This window comes from Triturus cristatus, chromosome 7 (assembly GCF_964204655.1).
Source record: "Triturus cristatus chromosome 7, aTriCri1.1, whole genome shotgun sequence".
Lineage (NCBI taxonomy): Eukaryota > Metazoa > Chordata > Amphibia > Caudata > Salamandridae > Triturus > Triturus cristatus.
The window spans coordinates 1738612544-1738639576 of NC_140590.1; the positions used below are offsets into that span (position 1 = coordinate 1738612544).

The 27033-nt window shown below is 42.5% G+C and overlaps 1 protein-coding gene across 3 annotated transcripts in view; it reads left to right on the plus strand.

Moving 5' to 3' along the window:
- The window catches only part of LOC146812955 (C-type lectin domain family 2 member E-like), a 256306-nt gene extending 237788 nt beyond the window's left edge, over nucleotides 1-18518 (plus strand). For all 3 annotated transcript variants that reach the window (XM_085619990.1, XM_085619991.1, XM_085619989.1), the window contains exons 5-6: nucleotides 4606-4709; nucleotides 16934-18518. In XM_085619990.1, coding sequence (XP_085476116.1) covers nucleotides 4606-4709; nucleotides 16934-17075 — 246 coding nt within the window. In that variant the 3' untranslated portion in view covers nucleotides 17076-18518. The remainder of the gene's footprint in view (nucleotides 1-4605; nucleotides 4710-16933) is intronic.
- The last annotated feature ends 8515 nt before the right edge of the window (nucleotides 18519-27033 follow it).

The window sequence follows — 27033 nt, forward strand, 5'->3', positions numbered from 1 at the left end:
GAAGAGGTGGAGATCCACATTAGGTAAACGCAAGTAGCTTCATTAGGAGGAAAGAATCCCATCCAACATCCCAGTCAGGAGGCAGCCAGCAACTGCCAGTCCCTTTAAACAACAACATTCCATCGCCTGAGCCCAAGCACCCCTGTGACATCACAGAGTCTCAGGCATAGGCAAAGTAACCAAGGGCAACAGCTGGAATGCCACACACCTCCCTCCCTTAATACTAAGAGAAAAAAAAACATTTGCAACATACGTTAAACCTAGTTCTTCAAATAACCAGGTCTTTAGACCACACAATGTGATGCACCAGAAGATTTGCTGCAACCGTCACCTCCATTTTTGTCACTAGAAGCTCTGATGAGAACCGCAGGTACAGTTTCACTTCCAACTGTTACCACAACAAACCACCACATGATTCAAAATCCATATTTTGTGGTCTTGGGTATTCACAGCATTTGTAAAAATTGTCATGACCCGAATAGATTTAGAAAACTTGGGATGGCTGTTCTTGCTGGGATTTTTAATCATGACAAGATCCCCCACACACATCTTAGTTACTTTCACAGCCTTTCTGGAATCCAAATTAGTCTTTCTTGATCAAATCTTCAGTTCCTCACGTTTACACCAATCACGATCACCCACACACCGACCAGATTGTAATGTATATGCATTCACCCATGAAGGTTCAATGAAGGTGTTGGGAAGCCTATGACGAAACAGCTCAAATGGGGTCTTTCCTGTAGTACAATGTGGAGTAACTCTGTACATTTCAATCATTTTACAAATTTCCGCCTTCCAATCCATAGCATTGGATTTCGCCAAAGAAACCGTTTCCTTAATGTCCCTGTTTGAAGCGTTCACCCATACCATTGGATTCTGGATGGTACAAAGCACACTTTTTGTGAGTTACTCCTCTTAGTTGAAGAAAATCAACCATCTCCTTAGACGTCAACTGTACCCCATTATCAGTAAGGATAGAGTTGAGGAAACCCTTCCCTGGCAAACAAACAGTTGAGACTTAATTACCTCCCTACTTTCTATAGAGCTTGTAAAGAAAACCTCACACCATCTGGAGAACATATCAAGTACCACAATGAGGAACGATGACCTTCCTTGATCATAAATGGGGCCCACAATATCTAGAGCGATATCTTGCCAAGGCCTGGAAGGCAAGTTTCTCACCACCATGGGTTGAACCCTTGGTTGCTTTGATTTGTCACTCCAGGCACACATGGAACAGTCACGCACGAAATACTTCATGTGTTTGTCCATGCCAGGCCACCAATACGACATTCACACATACTCTTTGCATTTGATCGTACCTTGATGAGTCTCAGGGGTGAGATCCATGATTTCTCACCTAAGATTAGATGTAGGGATGAGCTTAGTGCCCCTGAATAACAAACTATTGTTAACTGACAATTCATCATGTAGAGGCCAGTAATTTCGACACACATCAGAGGCTTGCTTTTTCTTGCTCCAACCCTCAGTCATGCACCTCATCACCTCAATGTGGACAACATCCTTAGCTAACTCCTCATGCCACCTATCCTCAGAAAATGTGCTTACCGCACAAACATAGATGGAGTCATCTTCTGTAAGTTCATCAGAATCCGAACTACATTCAACACTAGGGACCAACCTAGAAAGAGTAATAGTATTAAAAACACCGGGCAGTTACTCAACTACGAAATTATACTCTTGTAGAGCAATGACACACTTGATAATTCGACTTGATATTAAGTCCCCATCTTTCTTTGTGAAAGTCTGAACAAGAAGTTTGTGGTCAGTTTGTTTGACAAAAGAAGACCCCCACAAAAAAATGTACGTTTCTTCACTGCCCAGAACACAGCTAATGCCTCCATTTCAATAACAGAGTAGTTTACCTCTGTATCCTTTAATGCTCTAGACTGAAACATGATGGTCTCTATTCCAAACTCTCCCTCCTGGTGGAAGACAGCACCCAAACCCTTGAGACTAGCATCAGTAGTTACTATTGACCTTCTTTGTGGATCAAAGTTCTTTAGTTTTGGAGCCACGCTGAGATGAAGCTTGAGGGACTGGAATTCTTTTTCGCATAAGGAATCCCGAGAAAACACAGAACCTTTCCTCAAGTGTAATCTCAAGTTGGCACTGAGTTCAGCAAAACATTTAATGACTTTGGAATAAAACTCAATCATTCCTAAAAATGTCATTAACTCCTCTCGAGGTAGGAGAACTCATGTGCATGATAGTGCCAACCAACTCCTCTTTGGGAACAATGCCCTCACTGGACACGATGTGACCAAGAGATGTTATGGAATTGGTACCAAATTTGCATTTTTCAGCTTTCACAGTAAGATTCCAATTGGATAGCCTCCTCAACACCTCCCTTACTCTGACGTTGTGCTCAACAGAATCTGTTGGGATTCTCTCACTCCATTTTTACTGCCGTCTACGCCAGTGTGAGAATGCAGGTTCTTGATAAAATGAGGAGGTGGAGATCCACATTAGGTAAAAGTAAGTAGCTTCATTAGGAGGAAAGAATCCCATCCAACATCCCAGTCAGGAGGCAGCCAGCAACTGCCAGTCCCTTCAAACAACAACATTCCATCGCCTGAGCCCAGATCCCCTGTGACATCACGGAGTTTCAGGCTCAGGCAAAGTAACCAAGGGCAACAGGTGGAATACCACAAGGGGCATGGGTTGGGCTGGTAAGTAAGGACTATAAAGGTGACTGTCATAATTAAAGCTCCCTGTTTTCCATTTTTACGGATTTTTACAGATAAATACAGACAGAAAACAATGTGTTTTCTATCTGCATCTATTTTTAAAAGTGGATAAGTACAGAAAATGTGCTTCTTTTAAGTGACTCTCTGTGCTGTATTTCATGAATTGTAGCCCAACAGCTGAGCAGATAGACAGCATGGGAAATTAGAAATCAGGATGAAATATCCTTAAATAAAGGCATATGTCAACATCCATTTGTGGTATAAGGCTAATATTTAGTGGATGTATTAGTAATATTTGGCAGCTTAAATAGCTAAATCACAACAGACATCAATGTAAGAGTGCGCGTTGATCAGTTAAATAAATATGGAAACTTACAGTTTTGCAGCTTCCTTTATACACAACACAAAATAATTATGGATAAATACAGATAAAATTGCCCAAAAATAAATATGGTTAAATACAGACAATGGTAAAAAAATGAATACCATAAAACCGGGAGCTCTAGTCATAATCCATTTAAGAAATCCCTAGCTGGTGGCTCGGATCTTGGATTTAAGTACCAAGGGCCTCCTGTCCTTTTCTGTTCTAATGCCATTACCTCTGGCCTTATTTTACTGGCACCTGAGTCCTTCGCCTACTAGACCATGTATCCCTCCTTGTAATTTTGCTGTCAGGAGGCCCCCACTCCCCGAAATGTTTATGCCACGAATTGCGACCTCCAACTGTTTTGCCTATCTTGCCAACGCAGTTGCCATCAATTGATGGGCAAACTATAACCTGTGTGACTAGGAGAGCCTGGGTCTTATCATGGAAGAGGGGAGGGGGGTTCGCCGTCTAAAAGAGTTAGCACCACTGTTTCATCTACCCCTGCCATCAAACTATACCCATGGCAGTTATCTTGCCTCTTTTAGGGAAGAGCCAGTTACATAGACTTGCTTGCTTCACACACCAAGTCAAAGGATGTCTCTCTCTGTCCTCGAGCAAAGGTTTACTCGCTTAGGGATAAATGTGGTTAGGGCGTTTTAGTTCAATTTAAAGTGACTCCTTCTGCCATGTCCAGTTTAAAGTCAAGTGGTGTTTTTGTTAAGCCAATAAAAAGGTACTTAAGGCAGCACTAGCCGTGGCAACTTTGACATGATAGCCTAAAACGTGATAAAACAGAACTCATTGAAAATGGTACATTTTCGGAGGCTTGTGGGATCATCACTGATGTTTGCATCAAAGTATATCTGAACTTTATTAAGGTCCTGTGGTGGACCTTGTGGAAGATACCACCACTAGCCTTTACATGACAGATGACTACATTTGTCCCATGAGAATCATAATAAGTAGGATTTAAAAGCCCTTAAGCAAACATATTTTACACTCGGTTGGTCAGTCCGTTTCATCCAATCAGTGTGAACAGTTGAACATTTCACACATTCGTTCGGATGCGTTCATACTTTTTCTGCAGTAGTTTGTGTGTTTTCAAGTTGTACACTACAAGGTTCAGAAAGTCCTCCCCCCACAATCATACACTTGCAAAGCACCAACTACGGGGGAGGCTCCCCCATGGCATTATCCGAAAAGCAACCGAAATCTCCATCTTTACAAGGGACCTCCAGATACCGGTCCTAAAAGGCTTTACCTGATCAGTCCATGCTACTTGTACATTACCTGCCCAAACCTTGAGGACTGGCTTCTTACTACATAACTTAATTCACATTTTACAATCTGTCTTTTCGTTGTCACTTGTTTTCTATTATGGTATGTTGTAAAGCTTTCTTCCACCATGGATCCAGGTTCTTCATGTGGTACACCATTAACCAAAAATAAATTTAATAAATATGCACAGACCAAGTGTGACCCTTATGTGAAACTGAAACCTTTTCCTTTTTCTTTTGTTTGTTTAAGGCTTTTGCGCTTTCTAAGAAAGGGGAATACGATCGGTGGATTGGCCCAAGAAATGGACCAAATGGTGAACCAATCTGGCCTGATGGCAGTACTTTGGACAACTGGTATGTTTTATATTTGTGTGCTCCAAAATGAGCAAGTGTAAAGTTCAGACTTATGTCTAGAGGTAACATTTCCGGTTACTCATCCAAATCCATTTTAGGTTATACATTTCATACAGTATATGCATTTGTGTTGACTTTTCTCTCCTTGGTATTGATCCAGCAGAAGCATTGTACATTTTTGCGGGCATAGACCCAGATTACCCACCACACAAACTCCAACCTCTGTAATTTAATTCACAACAATATAGCGGGCCCAAAGAAACTCTACAACCACTTACAAAACATGAGGTCCTCCGATAGATCTTTGTAAGAGCTAATAGGGACTCAGATAATTCGAGACAGAAGCCATTCCTTCATGAGGACCTGTAATAAAGAATTGCCTATCTAACAACGAATAAATCAATAATTGTCAATATTATTCAGCAATAAGTAAACTCAGTGGATTTATCAAGGCACTTTTATCTAATCTTCAAAATATGAGTGGTGAAAACACAATAACACATTGGAACTTTTAGTACATAGGTTTCATTCGAAATTCAGTTAAAAACACAATATAATCACAGTTCAAAACAAAATACATCATATCTCATTTAACTGGCGTGAGAAGAGAGAGAAATAAACAATTGCAATTTCAGGAATAATATCAAAGTTCAGTTGTAGAATCAGAGCAGAGACGCAAGATAGACTAGTGCACAACGTGCAGTAGTCTGGAATAATTAACCCTTCAGCAGACAGGTTTATCTTGCTCAACTTCAACAACCAAAAAAGTGCAGGGCAAATCAGGAGAGTTCAGTTCACCGACAGCATGTTATGACCAAGAATTGTAAGGAAATAGTCGCACATGTACTTTTTCCCCAGAGTTTTTATACCTCAAAATGTTCACAACTTCAGCCCACAAAAGTAGCCTTTTACACAGTTTTCAATATTCTATTGATTGGGTTCCATGGTGTGATCATGGAATGATCATTCTCCAGCCCAAATCATCCGCAACCTACACAATACTTTGTTCTCTATTCCTCCAATATCTGGTTTCACCTCGGAAGTAGGAAATACATCTGCAACTCAACATGTCCACGCTCTCGCATCCGAGTTGACTTGCAACAATTTTGACATGATTACTCCTAGAGAGAGAATATTCCGACTGTAAGAAGGAACTTTAGTGATAACACTTGTAACTAAACAAATTAAGTCAGCATTTTATTCTGAAAATAATGAAGGACAAAATACATTTCTTTAAGGCCTGCAATGGAAAAACATAATACATTTTGAGGCCTACATGGAAAATCAAGAGTGTTAACGTTAAAACACTTGACGAAAATGTAAATTCATAAGTATCTAATATAACTACCTTTATGCTATTTTCATATACCTAGTCTAATCATATTTCATTAATAAACAGTTTCTCTTTGCAGTTTCAGATTAACATGTGAAATAAACGTAGCAAAACACATTTCAATAGAGAAATCTTTTCGAATAATATTCTACTAGAAATAATTCACTGCATTCTTATCTCTCATTATTACCATAACACATAGTTAGTTTTTCTTTTTCTCTCATAAATCTCTCAGCTTCACCAGTTTGCGACCCTTCTGCATGCTTACGGCGCAGTTTTAGAACTTAGTATTCAACGATACACAATGTTAGTAATGTTTTATTTTAAGTATGTTTAGTAATTTCACACAAGAGCAGGATTTGACCAAGCAAAATTATCTATAAATAATCATGCTCCATCGGTATAGCACTTCTGTCCAGGTATGTGCTATATTTGCAACTGTAGTTCAGCATTCTCACCTTTTGAAGGTTCCTGAGCCACTGTCTGCGTGCATGAGTAGATCCAATAGAATTGCTTGTTCCCTTGTAGTTAGGTCACCATCTTTCTTCTGCATGTCTCCTCCTACATCCCATACCTCCACTTATTAACATGTATCGTTATTCTTCAGACCAATTTTTATACCATGTATACATTCGTCCTACATATGTACTTTCTCTTCTACATGATGGTTCATAATAGGATGGAGATCTAGTTAATTAATGTCCCCAAATGTACAGCTGCCTTTCATTCATTCAGTCTTAGTTGCCTCATTACCTCCAGAAATGCCAGTGCCCCTTTTACTGTATCTTGACACTACCTGCCATAGCCTGGTCTTCTTTCTGATGGATACTTGTACTTGGAGATTCTTCCCCTCTTGAATATCTACCTTCACTATACTGAATCTCAAAATTTCCGATAACTCTCCAGGTGGCACCATGCTTGGTCTTGGAATCAATTACCAACCCAAATATGACACCACAAGATCTGTATAGTCCACGCCAGTATCCTAAAAAGAAAAAACCCTAAGTGCTTTGATGCAGGTCTGGAGCTGTTCTCCTTTTTTTGTATTCTTACGAAAAAAAGTTTCTGTAATTCTAAGCAGGATGTCAACACCAAAAAACTCTGGGTTTAAGCATGGTACTCCTGCCATGGACAGATATTCATTTTGGACCCTCAAGAGGTCATCTTTTGGTGCTTCCGGCCTTAGCACGCTTCGAATTGTGCAATAATTGTGGTCTCGTGCACTCCCAGACATGAAGGACCTGGAGGCAAAATTGCTAATTGCGTGCCAGGTTTGGCACCAATTACACTGCAGATCAAGGTTTAAGTCCAGGTCATCACCCTCATCCAAATCTTGAAAGACAAGATTAGGAAATGCAAGAAGTGATGCAGACAAAACCAATCCACATCCATCTTCCGTGTCTGCTCTAGAGGTAAATAATCCCCCCAGTGCCCACCACTCCAATTGAAGTTTTCCTATGAGTCTGAGTTAGTAAAAATTGCACTGGCAGAAGGACAGACTCTGACTCTGGTGCTAATGCAGAGTCTTCTTAGAGCATTTCTAGCGTTCAGGGCACCAGTGTGACTCAGGTCCTAGCTTTGCTACTGCTTTTCCATGGTGTTTCTGGGCTCCCATTCAGATACTGCTGGTAGGTTCTTCCCAAGATCCAATCATTCCTGGATGTTCTCAGGTCATGCCTTCAGCCCCGGTGCATACCCCTCTGGAACCAAAGTCTTAGGCAGTTGGCTCCACCTCAGACGCCAGCTCTGTCCCCCAGATTCATAAGCCATGTTTCAAACCGAGGCTGCTCCGATGTGTTAGCAGTGTCAAATGCAAAGGATAACACAGGAGGCCCAGTACGGAGAGCACTTTCATCCCACACCCTTGCCCGAGGGTGAATATTTAAGTATACAAAAAAAGTTATGGATGAAATGCTTGAATTAATCTCAGTCACTGACAATTACTGGGGACGCATCCAAGTCCATCTGCAATTGCACACCATGCCACCTCCAGCCATATGCACATCAGTCTTGATCCTGCTCCAATGGAAACAGTCCAGCCCGAAGGTGAATACTGACACAAGTTACATGGTATTTGGGATATGACTCGGACCACATTTAAAAAATACTGCAGATGATTGAACATGATAATAACAAGAGCTGGGTTGTAGCCAATTTGCCCCTACTACTAACTCAGACCCATCTTGTTACTTTGCCTTCCATGTTAGTGCTCTCAACAGTTCTTTGGAATTCCCTTTCGGAGGGCCTTTTGCAGAGGTGACTGCTTATACCATAGTCATTAAAAAGTCTGCAGAGATGCTGGAATTGTCTCTTGCAGTGGAGGAAACTAAATCCAGTATCTTCACAGAGATCCTCCATCCAGCCACTGCACCCTTGTAGAATTTAGGCCTACTTTGGTACTATCAGTAAACAGACGGATCGCTCACAGTTATTGACCAAACTCCAAGGATCTAGATTTCTTATCTTCTCATCATTTGCCAGAAACGCTGTTCGTGCATGCTTCATGATATACAAAGTAGGACACTGGTTATTTTTCCTCAGTGCACCTCCTAACAAAGGATCAAAAAAATTGAAAACAATGGGGAAGAAATCTTTATCTACAGGAAGTCTGTCGCTGTGATCTATGAAATTTAATGGATATGCCTTTTGATTTTAAGTGCCTCAAAACAGTCCAAGCATTGGTCAGGGTTGATGTTTGTTTATTTAATGAACTTTCTGCTCCACCCAACATAAGTTTCGTCTTTTACAGCCTTCCTCTGGGCTAGAAATCATACAATACATAAATTAGCAATCATATACCAATAAAGTAATTACACTTTTACAACTATGTACAGTAAATACCCCTAATTGTAAAGTTCTTAAATGCTAAAATGTTCAGGGACTTAAAAGCTGAAACAGTATTGCTACACCATCCAATTTAAATGGCTTGTGTAGAAGAATAAAAGCAGAGCTTAAAAATACTCACTCTCACCCGTTCTAAAAACACCAATACCAGAGTGACATACATCAGTGTAGAGGTATGTCCAGTTATCCATAAGAGTGTGAAAATCCCATAATAACAAAAATAAAGTCAAAGGCTCACCCAACTAATATAAATCAGTCATCACTCGAAATTAGCTTTTTGTAATTTGAGTAAATGTAGTGTATCTGATCTGTACATATAATAAGGGTAATGAAAGCCATCCAAGAAACTGGTAATCCGGAAGGACATACTCCATCCCGACCGCATCCAACCCAAGTCAAACCCTCCAAGCCACTTTAAAATAAATCAGTAGGGCTTTGAGTTCTCGTCATATTACATGGGCACCAACGTGGACACTTGTATAAATCCATACAATAAAAGGACTATAATCCTGAAACCTGGGCATACAATGTGTAAAACACGTAAGACAAATGCATAAAATAGGGTGCCATCTTAATGTGTGTAGTGTGCGCAACTCATAATCAAAAGGGTGAATATATTACAAGAAGTAAGCACCCCCAAACACGTAATATCAACAAAAAAACTAAACCTAATAAAAGATGGATGTCTGAATATCATGGTTTCAAATGCACTCAACACAATTATAGGTACACACAAGTAGTCCGCATTGTTTTGTTGTAAGCTATGATCCAGAAAGTTGGCTGTGTAAAGCCACATGTTAATGTAATTAACTCCTTGCCATTTGAAATGATAGACTAGAGAACCCAATAACGTACCACGTATAAATAGGTAGAATGAAAGAAGGAATATAATCCTAAAACGTGGATGTGAAAGAGGGTGCCATTTTGGTGTGTACTACAAGCCCTTAATAAAAGAGAAACATCCCCTGAGAAATACGTACATGCTAATTTTTCAGTACTTATCTTGATGTGCACTGTGATAAAATCAAGTCTGAAGGAACGTCCCCCCTCAGTGAACATAGGAACATTAATTCCACAATTCATATAATATACAGAAGAGAAGCAAACAAGAGCACTATAATACGGGAACCTGGGCATGCAGCATATAGAAGGGGTCCCATCTTGATGTGTTTATTACAAGCCTGATGGGTACACAGTAAGTAGTCAGTAGTATCCTGTTGTACACTATAGTAAAACAGGTCAAAAGGAAAAGTCCCCTTAATAAACATAAATCCGCCATTCATATAGTAAAGTAAACAGTAGAGGAAAAACAGGAAAGTTATGAAAGAAAGCATAAAAAGAGGGAGTGGCAGAGCCACCCATGGACAAGAAAGTAGAAAAATAAAACGTACTCTGAGAAATAAATAGTATCTCAGATTAGATAAAGCATCAGTCTTCAAGAAAGTACTGAAGGTTCATGGTACACATTCAAGCCCCAATCTACGGCTTTTAGTTTCATAATCCACTCCACCTCTAGACATCTTAAACGTAATTCCCTATTATCACCCCTTGGATCAACACATACATTGCCAATTACATGGAATTTAAAATCAGAGTGGTTTTATTATCGGAACACAGGTAGTCGCATGTACTGTAAAACGATATTTCTCAATATTCATTTTCACAGTTATAAAGTTCTGAAATCCTCTCCTTGAAGTGTCAAAGGGTACTGCCTACATACATTTTACCACAAGTGCATACTACGACCTATTTTGTCTGTCAAGTCAATGTGGTCTTGATCATGTATTCTGAGCTCCCATTATAGCTCAGAATACATGATCAAGAGGAGCACTTCATGTCAAATGCCATTCTGCATACACAATAAAATCCACAGCTGAAACAAACATTAGAGATTGAGTCCAAACAATGGAGTGGTTTCAATGGTCATGGGAAGGTAGGACTGATGATATTTGTAAAAGTTATGCCTCTGTGGGAAGTGACACTTGGATGTAATGCTATGAACTCTCCAATCTTCAAATCCTGTAGGAGCATATATCAATGTTTAAGTATACAGCTCAATCTATCCACACTGCTGCCATATTTAATCTTAAATGATTCTTTTTATGCTTGTTTTTCTTGTTGTCATTTTTAAGTAACTCAGCCTAATCAAGCTGTAAAGCCTTCTGACCCACCTGTTCTATCTGCGGGTGATCATATCTTTTTCTGAAAAATCTTTGATATCCATGACCGTTTCAGTAAATTCCTCATTAGTACCACATTTCCTTCTAGCTTTCACCATCTCCCCCATCAGGATTGCTTTAATTTGAGAATAAGGGTCTCAATGTCTATCTTGCAGCATCAAATTGCAAGATGTTTTCTTGTGAAACATTCTGCTTTTCAACTTGTCACCTGAAACATATAGTTCAATATCCACAAAGCAATACAGCTCTCACTGTGTGCAAAATGTATTTTAATATTCTTGTGTCTATTCAAATATGTGACGGTCTTTGAGTTCTGTCTTTGTCTCAGTCCAGATAACCAAAATGCCATCAATGAATCTGCCCCAAAAATGTTTATCAACCCATCTCGAACCATCTGGACCCCTTACCTGCAAACCTTAGAACCACCCCATAAGAAGGTTTACATACAAGGGTGCAAATCTAGAGCACATTGCTGTTCCCTGCAATTGACAGACCATGCATCATTATATAGAAATACATTATTTTCTAATATAAGCATCTGGATATGTTCCATTTATTCTGCTGGTCTTTTGTTGAGAAAATATCCAAGTACCTCAAGACCCAAGTCATGGGTAATATTAGTGTAAAGAGAAACAGCATTGAAAGTTACCAGGGTCATATCCTCACTCCAGATCGTATCACTCATTAGATTCAGTATATGCTTGACAGTATCCTGAATATGTGAGGGTAGATTAGCTACAAATGGCCTGAGGAATACATCTGCATACTCCAATAATCTTTCCATAGGTGATCCAATCACAGATATGAAGGGGCAACCAAGTGCAAAGGATGACTCTTAATGTATGTTCGGCAATGCATAAATACATGGATACCAAGGTTTATCCACTTTAAGGTACATGTACACATCCCCATCAATTAGGCTGCTATCCAACCAGCTCATAAGTTTGGTGTTAATAAAATAACAAACGTTTCATATATGGTTGCTATACAAGCTAGAATAGCACTGCCTGTAAGAGAGCTGTAATATGACCTCTTACTCTTGGTCCATTATAACAATATTACCTCCCTTGTTCGCCTCAATGATCACATTACCATCTAATCTCAATTCATAAAGGGCTGGTCTTTCTGTGTTTGGTCAGGCGTTCATAATTCCTAGATGTTTTACACTCACTACCCTTCAACCATTTATGACAATCTAGATTTACTGTCTTATAAAACAAATCCAAATTATTCCCACTAGGCAACTAAGGACTAAAACTGGACGTCATTTTTAAGCCGCTATGTTATGTTATAGGAGCTTATAAAGTGCACTTCTACCCAGGGGTGTCCTGGTGCTATCCTCTGACTCACTGGAGCAAAGGGTGCCTATACCGTGAATAACCATGTCTTCAGCCCCTTTCTAAAAGAAAGGAGCTCCGAGGCATTCCTGAGATGCGCCGGCAGACTGTTCCAGGTTTTTGCCGCACAATAGGAAAAGCTATTGCCTCCCAACTAGCCTTTTTTATTCGAGGCACAGCAACAAGTCTTCCTTCGGTGGAGTGCAGCGCTCCACCCGGAACATACCATTCAAAGCATCTATTCAAAAATTCCGGGCCGCTGCCCCTCAGTGCCTTGAAAACCATGCACAATGCTTTGAATTGTGCTCGTCTTGTTACTGGCAGCCAGTGCAGTTGCCGTACTCCATCTCGAGCTGAGGCAAACCTAAGAAGGCCTTTTAGCAGTGACGCCGCTGCATTTTTAACAAGCTGTAGTCTGTACAGGTGTTTTTTTTCCAAATTCAAGTACAGACTGTTACAGTAGTCGAAGCACGACAAAATGAGGGCTGAGACTGCTGTCCTGAAACCATCTGCTGGAAGGAAAAAAAATATTTTTCTTAGTATCCTAAGGATAAAGAAGCAGGAAGATACCACCCCGCTGACCTGGTTCCCAAAATCAAGTTTATGATCAATGATCATGCCCAGGTTTTTTGGCTTTCCCTGAGGCAGCTGGAAGCTTACCCATAACCTCAGGCCAGATATCGGGAGTCCAGACATTGGGATTGTTCCCAAATATAATGACCTCTGTCTTTTCCGCATTCAATTTCCTGCAATTTGAAGCCATCCAGCCAGCGATGTCTTTTAGACTGTCATGACATTTTGAGGTCATATCATCTTTGGTCACTCGTTGAATGAACTACACAATTTGTGTGTCGTCTGCATAGGATGTTAGTTGCAGCCTGAAGGATCTAATCAATGCCGCCAACGGGCTGACATAAATGTTGAAAAGCGTGGGGCTCCGGGAGGACCCCTGCGGCACCCCGCATGGGAGGGAAAAAGGCTTAGATTTATCCCGTCCCAAATTAACTGTTTGGCTTCTGTCTGCCAAGAAGGATTTCAGGAGGCTCCAGGCCCTCCCTTCCACCCCCGCCTTTGATAATCGGTCCATCAGCACCTGGTGGTGGACCGTATCGAAGGCCGCTGATAGATCCGTTTGAATCAGAACCGCCACCCCTCCCTGATCCACCGCAGCTCTAACCTCCTCCGTGGCCTTGATAAGGGCCAGTTCCGTGCTATGTCCTTCATGGAACCCAAACTGCATGGGGTCAAGTGCTTTAGTGCTCTGTAAGAAAGAGCTGAGTTGCCTATTGATGGCCTTCTCCAGCAACTTGGCCGGCAGCGGGAGTCGAGATACAGGTCTGTAGTTGTTGGGATCGTTTTTGTCCAGATTAGTGTTTTTTTTTTTTTTATAAGCGGCAGTATGGAGGTGGATTTCCACATCCTGGGATACTCGCCTAAGTCTGATGTTGTTAAACAAGGGTGTATGGGTAGATGCAACGACCTCCGGGATATTTTTAAGAACCGCCACTGGGCAGCAACTATCAACAGTTTAGCTTGATTTGACCTCCAAGTCAATAACAAGTTCGCAAGAATCTCGGTTTCATTATCATGTTCAGAAATAGACCATGCAAACACAAGGAGATGGACGGAGCACTGAAACTTTTCAAACACTCACCCCCAGTCATAGATCTGGGTTGAATCCATCATCAGTCTTTAGCTCACTTTGCCACCTCAGTTCAGACCCAGCTATATGCAAATCGGTCTTGGAATGGTGGGTAGGATGGCTTTGCCCTTCCTTTCATGAGAAACCTCCCACCCATTCACTCACTTCCAACCTCCCTGTCAGATGTATAGACCTGCATTCTTCAGCAGGATGTGCCAATGCAACTGGTTAAGGGGCCAATGGAGTTGGACCCAAATTAGGAGATTGGAGAGGGATTTTACTCTCGTTACTTCCTCGTGCCCATGAAGGACGTGGTCTGATTCTTATCCCTTTCTTCGCAAGGAGAAATTCAAGATGCGGTCCCTAGATCCTCAAGTGTTTCTGACACTTGGATTGGAAGACTAAATGGTATCCCTCAACTTGTAGGATGCATACTTCCACATACTGATCCAGCAATTGCACAATAGGTAGGAGCGTTTTGTGGAAGGTTCTAACCATTACTACTTTACAGCCTTCCCGTTCGGATTAACATTGGCACCCAAGGCCTTCACCACGGTCATGGCAATGGTTGCTGCACATCTGCACAATTTGGAGATTTCAGTGTTCCTGTACCAGGATGATTGGCTGCTCGATTCGAACAAGCCCGGCTTGTGTCCGACCACCTGAACGCCACAGAATCGCAGTTCTTCGGCTAGGATTTCTCCATCAATATTATCCAGTCACAGCAGGAGCACCAAGTGACTCTGTTCACCAGGCCAGTACTGGACACAAACACCTCTTTGAGCCTTTCCTACTACCCAGAGGATTCGGGATATGATTCAGATTTTTCTAGATGAAGCTCATATTCCAGTCTGAAAGGTTCTCTGTTTGCTGGAGCCGCAGGTTTCCTGTATTCTGTTGGCCACTCACGGACACTGCATAGGAGGGCTGTCCGGTAGTGCCTCTATCTGCAGTGGTGACAGCATGGAGCTATATTGACGACTGATCTCCATTGGTGATCTGTAGAGGAGAACCACCAGCAGTCGTCCCAGTGGTGATGGATGCCTCCACCTTAGGGTGGGTGGCCCATCTAGTGACGTTGAAGATCAGAGTCCTCTGATGTCAGAGGAGCAAGAATTACATATCCTTTCAAACGTGTCTAGGAATTCCCAGCAGTGGCTGTGCCTACAAATGGAGTTTTATCATGCACTGCATTTACCACAATGCATCTTGGTGAGTTGTGTGCTGATCTGCCACTGAGTGCTCCCTTCCCCTTTTTCAAGACGTTAATATTGCAAACAACTCCTAGATCATAAAGCTAGTTCTGAAAAGACTAGTGGGCACGACCACCTGGAAAACAGTTCAGCAGGTGGTGTGCAGCCCAACCATCGAAACCCTAACTGATCAATTGTCTTATTATGAAATGAGTGTGAATATTTAGTGTACTTTTGTCCTCTAGTTGCTATTATTTTGTAAATTATTTTCTTGGTGCGGAAGGTTCTAAACTTCAGAAAGCTTTACTTTAAAGCAACTCATTTGACCAGTTTTTATAAATTGATTTCTGTTTTAAACGTGTTTGTAGGCAACACACTGAGGGATAATTGCCCACTCAACAAGTACCACATCCATATTTGTGCTTATTACCTTCTTCCCGTTCTTTTAAAGTATATATTTGAATCCATTATTATTATTTTTTTATCTTGGTGTTGGCTTTGTAGCTTGTGTTTGGTTTTGCTTGGGACTGCTGATTGGTCGCTTGTATACACACGCCTCCTCCATTTTTCAATAAGGGTGCCTTGATGCCCCGCCCTTCTTCCAAAGAAGAGCCAGGAAGGACTCTTTTACAGGAACTGATGGCCTCTGCGGGTCCGCCTGTGCAGTGTGGGAACCCATGGACCTCTGGTGCCCAGACTATGGCCACCCATGGCACGGTCGGACAGTCCGGGTCCCTGCAGCCACTGGTTGATTCCCTGTTTAATGTTGATTATCCTCTGTATTGCAGGGTCTCTTATTCCCCACAAGAACCTGCCATGACGCGCAGGCATCGACAGGGAGGTAGAACCTCAGGCTGCAAATGCACAAGAACCTGCCATGACGCGCAGGCATCGACAGGGAGGTAGAACCTCAGGCTGCAAATGCACAAGAACCTGCCATGACGCGCAGGCATCGACAGGGAGGTAGAACCTCAGGCTGCAAATGCACAAGAACCTGCCATGACGCGCAGGCATCGACAGGGAGGTAGAACCTCAGGCTGCAAATGCACAAGAACCTGCCATGACGCGCAGGCATCGACAGGGAGGTAGAACCTCAGGCTGCAAATGCACAAGAACCTGCCATGACGCGCAGGCATCGACAGGGAGGTAGAACCTCAGGCTGCAAATGCACAAGAACCTGCCATGACGCGCAGGCATCGACAGGGAGGTAGAACCTCAGGCTGCAAATGCACAAGAACCTGCCATGACGCGCAGGCATCGACAGGGAGGTAGAACCTCAGGCTGCAAATGCACAAGAACCTGCCATGACGCGCAGGTATCGACAGGGAGGTAGAACCTCAGGCTGCAAATGCACAAGAACCTGCCATGACGCGCAGGTATCGACAGGGAGGTAGAACCTCAGGCTGCAAATGCACATGAACCTGCCATGACGCGCAGGCATCGACAGGGAGGTAGAACCTCAGGCTGCAAATGAACATGAACCTGCCATGACGCGCAGGTATCGTCAGGGAGGTAGAACCTCAGGCTGCAAATGCACATGAACCTGCCATGACGCGCAGGTATCGTCAGGGAGGTAGAACCTCAGGCTGCAAATGCACATGAACATTTTAATTATTTGTGTAAAAGAAAAAGAATTGCGATTTATTTGGAACATTCTGCTAAAACTTTGGCTTTTTTTTTTATTTTTTTTTTTAGGACTGGCAGAAACGAAGGCTCAAATTGCTGGTATCTAAATCACAAGGCTTTCGCCAGGGCAAAGTGTTCCCTTGAACGGCGATGGATCTGCAGCAGACCTGCACGCTGCGTAAAGAAGAAACTGCATTTAAAGAGCAACTAACACCAGATCTGGCCATTCAAGACCTGCAACTTTGGTTTTAACATCTAAACGGGGTTTTAAATCAGTTTCACAAAAAAAACAGTTACAGAGCAGTTATTGTTACAGATTGAAATGGCAAAAAAACAGTGCAACTTTCAAGTAATGGTCAGGACCACAATCTGTAACCCACACAACTATGCACATCCGTAACTCACCTAACCAAATGCAACAGTAATGACTTTGTGACAGATGCTCTTAACAAATGTTGGGACTAATCTTACGGATGAGTTTACCTCTCACATCAGCCTTAACCGGTGCTTAATTTGTAAAAAAAGAAAAAAAGTGCCTGGGCCCTTGTCAGCAGGTCATGGCAGCTTGCACAGCCCATTGCCTCAGCCCACACTGCCAATAACTATACCAGCACAACTACTGACCACCACACGCCTACAAGTGTGACCGTTCAGCCCATTCCAGACCCCCATAGCTATAGGAATGACTTGGGCTGCAGGTATTAGTCACTTTTAATGTATATTGAATTAATAAACAACTATTACTGTGCTGATCTCAAAAGTAGACAAACCGCGCCACTATGTGTCAAAAGTGCTGGTATTGACAAGTGTGGTCACTGAGCACTGGATACCACTAGTTCAAATTAAGCACTGACCTTAACACTGTAAAAGAGATGACTGAATGTTTTTTTTATTGCTTTGAGTTAATATTGTTTAATAACCTTGTGCTTGTAGGTGTAATTTATCGGCATACGCATTGAGAGGTGAGTCCGTGCATTTTCAGTTCTCAGTTTAGCTTCTTCTGCCACAGTATATTTGAAGAATTAAAATTGCTCTCATGGAAAAAGGAACAAGAGGAAGAAAGTCTATTAGGAAAGAAATTGTATGGCGAAATGTAATTGGGTGGATCCCAGCATGGAGGGGTCTCTTTACTCCCCCGTCAGACAGCTGAATGGCAAGAACAAATGCACAAGCCCCTGCTCCAAGAAAATAAAGACAGTTCAGGTTAAGAATAATGCATTCACCCGGAACTAAACAAATGAAACCATAGCCTGTGTCGGTCAAACATTTTCATTGGCCGTTTTCTTTAACTGCACATTTTCCTTGAATTGTTTTACGTTTATAAGACTTTGCTGAAATTCACAATTACTGTTTGCCAGAACAAAACATGTTTTTCATAAAAAGTGTTTTTGCTTTACATATGTGGATGTAAAAGGTGGCAAATCTGAATAGAATAGTTCCCATGGAGGCAAAAAAAACATCTGGCGAGAATGAGATGTACAGTTTAACCAGTATATGACATTTTTTAACAACTTGCCATGTTTTTAAAGGTTCCTCTTATCTTTGCATCAAATGCCTAATGTGCCTTTCTCTCTCCTGGAGATGGTTCTGCTGCTATAAAATGTTTTGCACTTTATCAGATACCTGAAATAAAAAATAAAATGAGCTTTGGAGTACTTTGACTTGCTAACTTTAGGGTCTGGTGTAAAGGAGTGTGCTTGTGCTGTGGTTTGGCTCAATAGTAAGTGTTCTCCCTAGTATTAGAGGTCAAAGACTGCAGGTGTCAAATTGAAGCCGGGTAGTCCCTGCCTGCCCTGAGATTCCGCCCACCCCACCAGACCAGTTCCCACAAAACTGCAATGGAGGTGCATTGCTCCTGCCAGTACTGAAGAAGCCAGCCCTTCTGCTGTCCATCATCCCCCAGCATCCCATCCAGTGGTACCACTAGCTGACACCGCTGCAGGACCGGTCGCCGCTTAAAAGACAATATGGCATGTGCCAGCAGGAGCACGGTGGATCCGTAGGACGCTGCTGCATCCAAACATAATGGCATGGCAGCGTATGGAAACCAAGGTCTGGAGGATGATACATTTTGCAGTAAACAAGGTCCATTTCACTCTGTTGGCTGTGGGTGTCTCCCCAAGTGGTCTTCACAGTAAGTGTTGCACAATCAGTGTTACACAGCATAGAGCGCCCCCAGTGGTGGGAGTACTGGATACTGTGCTAAACTGGTTTGTGTACAGCTCAAGTAAGGCACTTTTTGATGCATGCATGAGTAGTTACTCTTCTGCACAGGCACATTTATTGATCCAGCCTGGTGGTGGACAAAGTCCCCATGTCACGCTTACCGAGGTGCACATACCCGGTGTGTGATTGTCACCTTACTGCACATGCTCTATCGGTGTGCACATGTGCAGGAGCTGAAGTGGCTTCCTGGTTGGTGAGTTGGGACTGACGTCAGCAGGGTAGAGCAGCTGCTGGAAGTGGGGGTCACTGATTGTGCAGTGTGGGTGGGTGGACAAGAATTCTGAAAAGTAACTATAAGGATAGCCTGGGGCCTTCAGGGCCCCAATATTTAGCCATCCTCACTTAAGCAAGCAGCCCATCAATGCTCACAAGGGGACCAAGATGGCTCCACTGTAAACTGCTGCTGCTGCAGCGTTCTTTCAAGATTAAGACCAACTAAATCCACAGCTTGTTTTCAACCAAGGTTTCCTTGAAAACACGAGGGGAACTTTTAAAGACCTCAGGGTGAAAAAGCAAAATATCGACCAGACAATCAGTCGCAGACTACAGACAGCGCTCACCCTTTACATGGGCACAATCTGACCATACTGACAGCATTGACACCCCTGACAAGCTAGCACCAAAGCCAGTAGGTCTCACTGATTGCCCGTTTATTGAGTGGTGATTATGTGCTGTGCATTTGGGAGACAATTGTGAGGGTTTTCAAGACTCTGGAGGAGCAGATCCCTATAAGTGTAGGTGTTTGAGATATTTATTGTATGAGATTGGCCTCACAGGAAAGGAAGGGCCCAGCTTGACTTACAGGTGTGATTCAGAAAGCAGGAGCCAGCCATGTCCGCATCTTATCCTTTACGCAGGTAGCCGGTGCCACACTTTCTTGGTGTATATCATGATCTTTTGGATGAATGCAGTTTAAGGTTCTTCTAGAATTAATAAAATGTTTCCAGCAATCTTCTGTTGCAGACAGGTTGAGGCAAGAAAAATGAGATCGATTACTTTTCCTCCATAGAATAGTTCTCCTTTCTGTGCCATGCATCCCTGTGTCCCACACTGCAATGCCCAACTAGAAAGAAAAAACAAATGCCGAAGAGTAACACTCGACATAGCATTACATGTTCTAGAGTATATTGGAGCGACCATATTCTAGGTAGGTTATTGTCCCTCCACCAAAATGAATCGTGATCTCAGTTCAGTTGTCTCTCCTTCGAGCAGCTTCACTGCAGCCCCCAGATCCCACTGAGTAATCACTAAGGGCCATATGTAGAAAGGCAAATTGCGATCGCAAATGCTGAAATTCGCAGATTTTCAGCGTTTGCGATCGCAATTTGGGCAGTATGCTATGTAGGGAACAACAACCCACATGCAAAATAAGGAATCGCAAAATTTGTGATTCCTTATTTTGCAAATGCATTTAAGGAATCCCTAATAGCGATTCCTTAAATGCAATGTAGAAAGCACCCAAGTTGTGCTATTTTGGCTTAAGGAATCGCAAATTACCACCAACTTCAGGTTGGTGGTAATTTGCGATTTCTGTTAATAATGCAGTTTTTTGCATTATTCAAAGTGCCATGTGGCGCACATACATGCCCTTTGGGCATGTATGTGCGCCACAAGTGCACCCATGCTCATTTCAGGGGTGCAAAAGGGTGTCCTATTGACACCCTTGAAATTGCATTCTCAATTTGCGATTCTCTAATTGAGAATCGCAAATTGAGAATGTCTTCCTATTCATTCCTATGGGCCTTTTAGCCCATAGGAATGAATGGCAAGGTATTCCTTATTTGCGATTCTCAATTAGAGAATCGCAAATAAGGAATAGCTGGGATTCGCTAAAAAAATTGCTAATCCTACCTACATTGCGTTTTGCTATTCTCTAATTGCGATTCCCTAAAAATTGCAATTAGAGAATCGCAAAACACAGCCTACCTACATATGGCCCCAAATGTCCAATATATTGTAAATAGGGCTCCCGCTTTTATGGTATTTATTATTTTAACATTTCCATCTGTATTTATCCATATTTATGTTTTTACCCATCTTAGATGGTATTTATCCATATTTATTTCATGTTTTGAAAGCAAATGGAGTTGTAAAATGGTATATTTCCACATTTATTTAACATATACATATGCACTCATACTTTAATTCCTGTTGTGTTTTAGCAAATTAGGTAGCCAAAAATAACAAAACACTACATCTTCAGGTAAATATTAGTATTATATACAAATGTGTTAAGCTATGCCTGTATTTAAGGACATCTCCCATTTTTTTATCTCCCCATGCTGTTTGTGTTCAGCTGTTTGACCATGAAGAACAGAAAGAAGATTCATTCACAAGAAGCACACATTTCTGTATTTTTCACAGACCGGAAATATTATTTTCTTATGTATTTATCTGTAAAAATCTGAAAACTGGGAGCCTTAATTGTAAACTAGTATTTCTTGAACATCTGTTTTGGAAACCCTATAATGTATTTTTGACTGTTGGATCAGTGTTGTTACTTCATTATCTAAGAAAAATGTGCTTGATGGCTGAATGACTGCCTCCACAGATGTATATTTAGGACCTTTGCAGTTTCTAACTTGGAAGGTTGCCTTTCTGTTAAGACATAATATATCTTAGAAGGAGCAGGTAACTACTTGCCCTGACACTGCAGGCACCTTTTTTCCAACCACACAGTGACAGTGTTTCTTGCGACCAATCGGCCATTCTTACCTAAGGTTGCTTCCTCTTTTCACCTTAACCAGACAATCAATCTCCCAGTCTTTTTTCAGAATCTGAAAGAGCACTCCACGCACTTGATGTCAAGCATGCTCTCGTGTATTTTAGGACCAAGTCCTTTCGCCAATCACAGCTCCTCATTTTAGCCTTTTCACAGCCTCATAAAGGTCATGCCATTTCTAAGGCAGGCATCGCCAGGTGCATCTAAACCTGTTGCACTAAATTTAAAACAACCCTGTCCTCCTGCTCTAGGCCATACTCCCACCTGCAAGCAGGGCACCACTATGGCTTTTCTAGGGAACATACCTGTAGCAGACATTTGTAAAGCTGCCAATGGTCCACTACATACACACATTTACAAAGCATTATTGTGTGGAAATGTTTGCAAGGCAGGAAGCTCGAGTTGGTTAATCTGTCCTCGGGACTCTGTTTCAGACCTGTGCACCATCCACTGCCTAACCATCGCTTAGGGGAGTATTGCTTTACAGTTGATGTTGAGCATGTACATCTACAGCCACTCATGCTATGAACGTATTGTTACTTCCCTTGTAAACATCTGTTTGTTGCATGTAGTGCTGTAGATTCACGTGCCCACCCTCCTCTCCGGAAGCCAATGTTTGCTACACGTATCTTCACATTTCTCACTTTCTACGTGCATTGTAATTATTCTGTCCTACTCACTATCCATTTCTACTCTCACACACTGGGCGAAAAACAATCTAATAAGGGAGTTAGTGCCGATGAACATTCACAGCGACTCAAAGAAGATAAACAAGTTGTAAACATCCAAGAACAACACTAGATGGCAGGAGTATGCAGAGCATGTGAATCTACAGCACTATATGCAAAAAATAGATGCTTACGCTGTAAGTAACACAATCCTTTTGTGTGGTCACCTCCATTTTTCACTGAAATGTATTGCTGTTTTTTTTGTCTCTGCATACTAAAACACTGCTCTCCAGTATATGTGCTGTGCCCATAAAAGATGTAGAAATTGGATAATCCTGAATGGCATATTTAACTCCCCTGTAGGGGCCATGGTATGTGGTGTAGGATCTAAACCCATGGCATGGAAAGTTAAATGCATCACTGATCATGACATCCACTAATGAAACCATGACTTCCACCCTACCAACGCAGCCTGATGACTGTGATTTAAACCTGTTGTTTGACGGGTCAAAATAACCTTTTTGACAGGAAAAAAAATGTCCTTTCAAATATTGACAAGTCAAACCTATGAAAGCCAGGTAGCCACAAGGAAGGATGCATGGTACTTAAAAATGGGATATTAGAATTGTCAGTTTCCCATGTCTATTCAGTGAGAAGACTGCCAAAGCTACTTTCACTATGGAAGGATATGTCTCTCAAAACTAGAGTGCAGATTAAAATATGAATTTGCAGGTTTGGGACCTGCTAGGAAAATTTACATTATTATTTATTAAAACTTCATTTATTGGTAAAGGTAGGTTTTAATAAATATTTAGGGTATGTACATTTTATAAAGTTACGTTCTCACTACCTGAAACACCTGGCAGCAAAACAGGTGATTGTTCCATTAATCAAAAAAGCTTGTTGGGGTGGCAGGAGTTTTACTGCCTCCGCCGCAAAAGCATGGAACAATCTACCATTCCACCTTAGAAATGAAACTGAGCTCCCCTCCTTCAGGCGAGGGCTGAAAACCTGGTTTTACATTATAGTTGTTACACTCTACGGGAACCAATTAGGCAGTGCTTAGCGCCAGGACACCTTAGGGTAAAAGTCGCGCCCTAGAAATTCTATTAGCATAACATGCAGCTTAGTCGCCCACACCCTTTTGCATCTGCAACCACAAAACCATTTTAGTCTCTCCTTGCCAGCACACAGGTAAGTTGGACGCAGGTTCCGATATTTCCTCCAGATGTGGAAATCCATCACTTCAGACAAGCAAGCCCTCCAAATTATAGAATCATGAGTACACCCTCATTTTCTTCAACTCTGCAGCACCTTCCACAGTCAGAGCCACTGACAGAAGATCACCCGTCAGTCCTGCAGCAGGAAGCATAGGGCTCTGACCTCGGAAAATGAACAAGGTGTTACTCTCTGACCTCTTGCGTCAAAGAAGAACAGAGGCCTTCATCCTATTTTGGATCTTTGCCCTCTCAACGCCTCCTGCGAAAGGACAAATTCAAGCTACTCATGCTAGCCCAGCTCCCGTCTGCCCTAGACCCTGGAGACTGGATGGTGACATTGGACTGCTGTATGCTTACCTCCATATCCCCATCCTGCAAGCTCACAGGTGCTACCTGCGGTTCACAGTCTAGGAGGAACACTTTCCGTTCACAGTGCTTCCTTTCCCCCCCCCACCAGTGCACCTCAGATGTGCATGAAAGTGGTGGCCTCAGCAATCCTATGGAGGTAGCAGTCATATCCTACCTAGACGACTAGCTGCTGAAGGCAGGCGTGCCCCAGGCAGTCATCAACCACCTTCAATGACAAACCACCAAACATTGTTGGGGGTTCACTATCAAAGTGCTTAAGTCACAAATGACTCCTTCGCGAAAAGCTTCCATTCATCGGAGCGATTCTGGATCCAGTAAAGCTTGGTGCCTTTCACCTGGATCGAGACTCCAGGACACTCGGGCTATGATGCAGAAGTTGCAGTCTCTCTCCTGGATCTCAGAGTGGATCACTCTGAGGCTGTTGCGATTTTTGACTGTAGTAAAGTGCCCCTTTTTGACATGGTCAACCCCACTTTTTGCCTGGTATCAGATGCAATTTTGAAAGAAGTGCACTGAGTTTACTGCTTTCCAGGTCTGCAGTGCCAGAACCCCTTCCCCAAAACTGTACAATTATTCTCCCAATTGGCAATGCCTTTAGCACCCGCTAGTAAATGGTGCCTCTAATGCCTAGGGCAGGGAAGCTAAGGGGGGTCTCTAAGGGCTGCAGCATGTATTGTGCCAACGTAAGAGAACCCACGCCCCACCGACATGCAAACTGCTGTTGCAGGCTGCGTGCCATGGTGCAGGGAAAGGGAAAGACATGACATGGCACACCTCCTGAGTGCCGTGCCTGCAGACACTGTGTACGCAGTATAGCTAGGTCGCACCTACAGCAGGCCTTAAGGTCCTAAGGTAGGGTATACTATATGTGCGGCCATATCTGTATGAGGAGATATGCCCCTGTGATGTCCAAGTCGATTCTTAGATATTACAAGTGAAAAGGGAAGCCACTTTGAGTATATGTGCAGGACACTGGTTTCAGTCAAGCCATCATGTAGCTGGGGAATTCGTAAACACCAGAGATGTTTGGTATCAACATCTCGTATTGTTAAGCCCACACGGACTTCTATGGAATCTTTGTGCCAAAACCCTGCCTGCCTCCACAATCATAACCAGTGACTCGTCTTGCAGCTGACCAGCTTCCAAGAACCCCCAGAGACTGCCAGCCTTTCAATTACCAAGCAATCTCTCTTGGAGTAGAGGAACTACTCCTGTGCTGTCCGCAGGCACCAAAACATTAAGTCTGGCCTACAGGATTTCCATTCTCCAATGCAGCAGCCCCCCCAGGAAGAGGAGCCTGTGCTCCTGAAGGTCAGATCTGTCCCCCCACCAAGTGAGACCACCCGGAGATGCACAGGACCAATACCCAGGATACCGGACCCCTTGCAACAAACAATGTGAGAGTCCAGTCCGGACTCCCACTGTACTGAGACAGAGAAGCCATTGTAGGACGTCAGCATTGCTGAGACCCACTTCCTGAGTGGCCAAGCTCTCTAGACTTTCCAACCGGAGAGTCCACCAACCGCAAAGCCCTAAGATGCAGAGCTAATACGATTTTTTTTCACTCTGCATCCGAATGCCCCAGTCCGGGTACCTACAAGCTCCCACACTTGTCCCCAAGTCCCCCTCTGCAGACTGTTTATAGGTGACCCCCCCTACCCATCCTCCCCCACCTTGTTTCCACTGGCGGAGCACACACAACTACCAAACAGACCAGCGCCTCTGCAACCAGATGCCCTGGGGCAGGTAATCAGTAAATGCTAGTGATACTTTGGACCCTTGTCCTCTAGGGCCTCAAGTCCCAAAGGAGGTCCACAGACACTGATGGCAAATAAATGTATGCAATATATGCGTGTTCTCCCATAGGGAAGAACTGCTGCATAAAGACGCATGATATTTAACTCTTACTTACCTGTAAAAATGAATAACTGCAAAAGTACTTGATAATACTACTTGGTCAATAGGTGATTCCATGAAGTAAATCCACAACGGAAAAATTATGGTTCGGGACACCTCTCCCACAAAGCTTTTTCAAGTCAAGTCAAGTCAAAAGCTTTATTTCGATAAAAATTGTATCATAAAAGCATTAACAAACAAACATAAAAAGTACAATTTGTCGAAAAAAAAGCATCTAAAACAAGTATTAGTATCTGGGGATAGACTAACCATCTGGATGCTTTACACCAGCCTAAGATAAGTTACAGTGTTAGGGACTTCCATTGGTAATAAATTTAAAATGTGATCGTAATAAATAATTTAATAATTATCAAATATCATAAAAAAAAAGAACTATAAATGTCCCTAGAGCTTTTATACAGTGAAATCAAGGTAAAAGAGAAGTTGATCAGGATCATGTAGTGAGACGAAGGAGTTTGCTTCTAATGTTCCATGACCAACCCAGAGATTTAGCCACACCACAGACCAGCACTAAGCTAGTGTCAGATCGTAATATTCTTAGTGCCACACGGTAATTTGATGTGCCCAGCATTCGGCAAACGGGGCCCAGCCATCTACTTCTTGGATTTTTGTATGCTGGGCATTCATACATAATATGTGCCATGCTTTCGACATTCCCCCTGCAGCTCGGGCAAGTGTCTAGGGTCTGGTGGGGGGGCTTCCATTTGCTAGTAGCTTTTTCTTTTTTTTTTATTTAACCAACGCGGCATGCCTTCGCTGAAATAATGGTAGCAGTGCATTTAATTTGTTATTTGCCGAATGCGGCTGCATGTCTTTTTTCCTATTTATTTACTTTTCTTACAATGGCGGCACACCTAGCTTTAAAGATCTTAAGCTAAAGCGCGGGTGCCTCAATTGCTTCAAAAGTAAAGAAATAGGAAAATAAAAAAAAAGTTTGTCTATTTCTTTACTTTCAAATTGATGCATCTTAAACGTTGTTATGCTAAGTAGTAGCAGGAGCTTGAAGTCTGCATTCCTGGCCAGGCTGTCTCAACCTCTCATCATTCT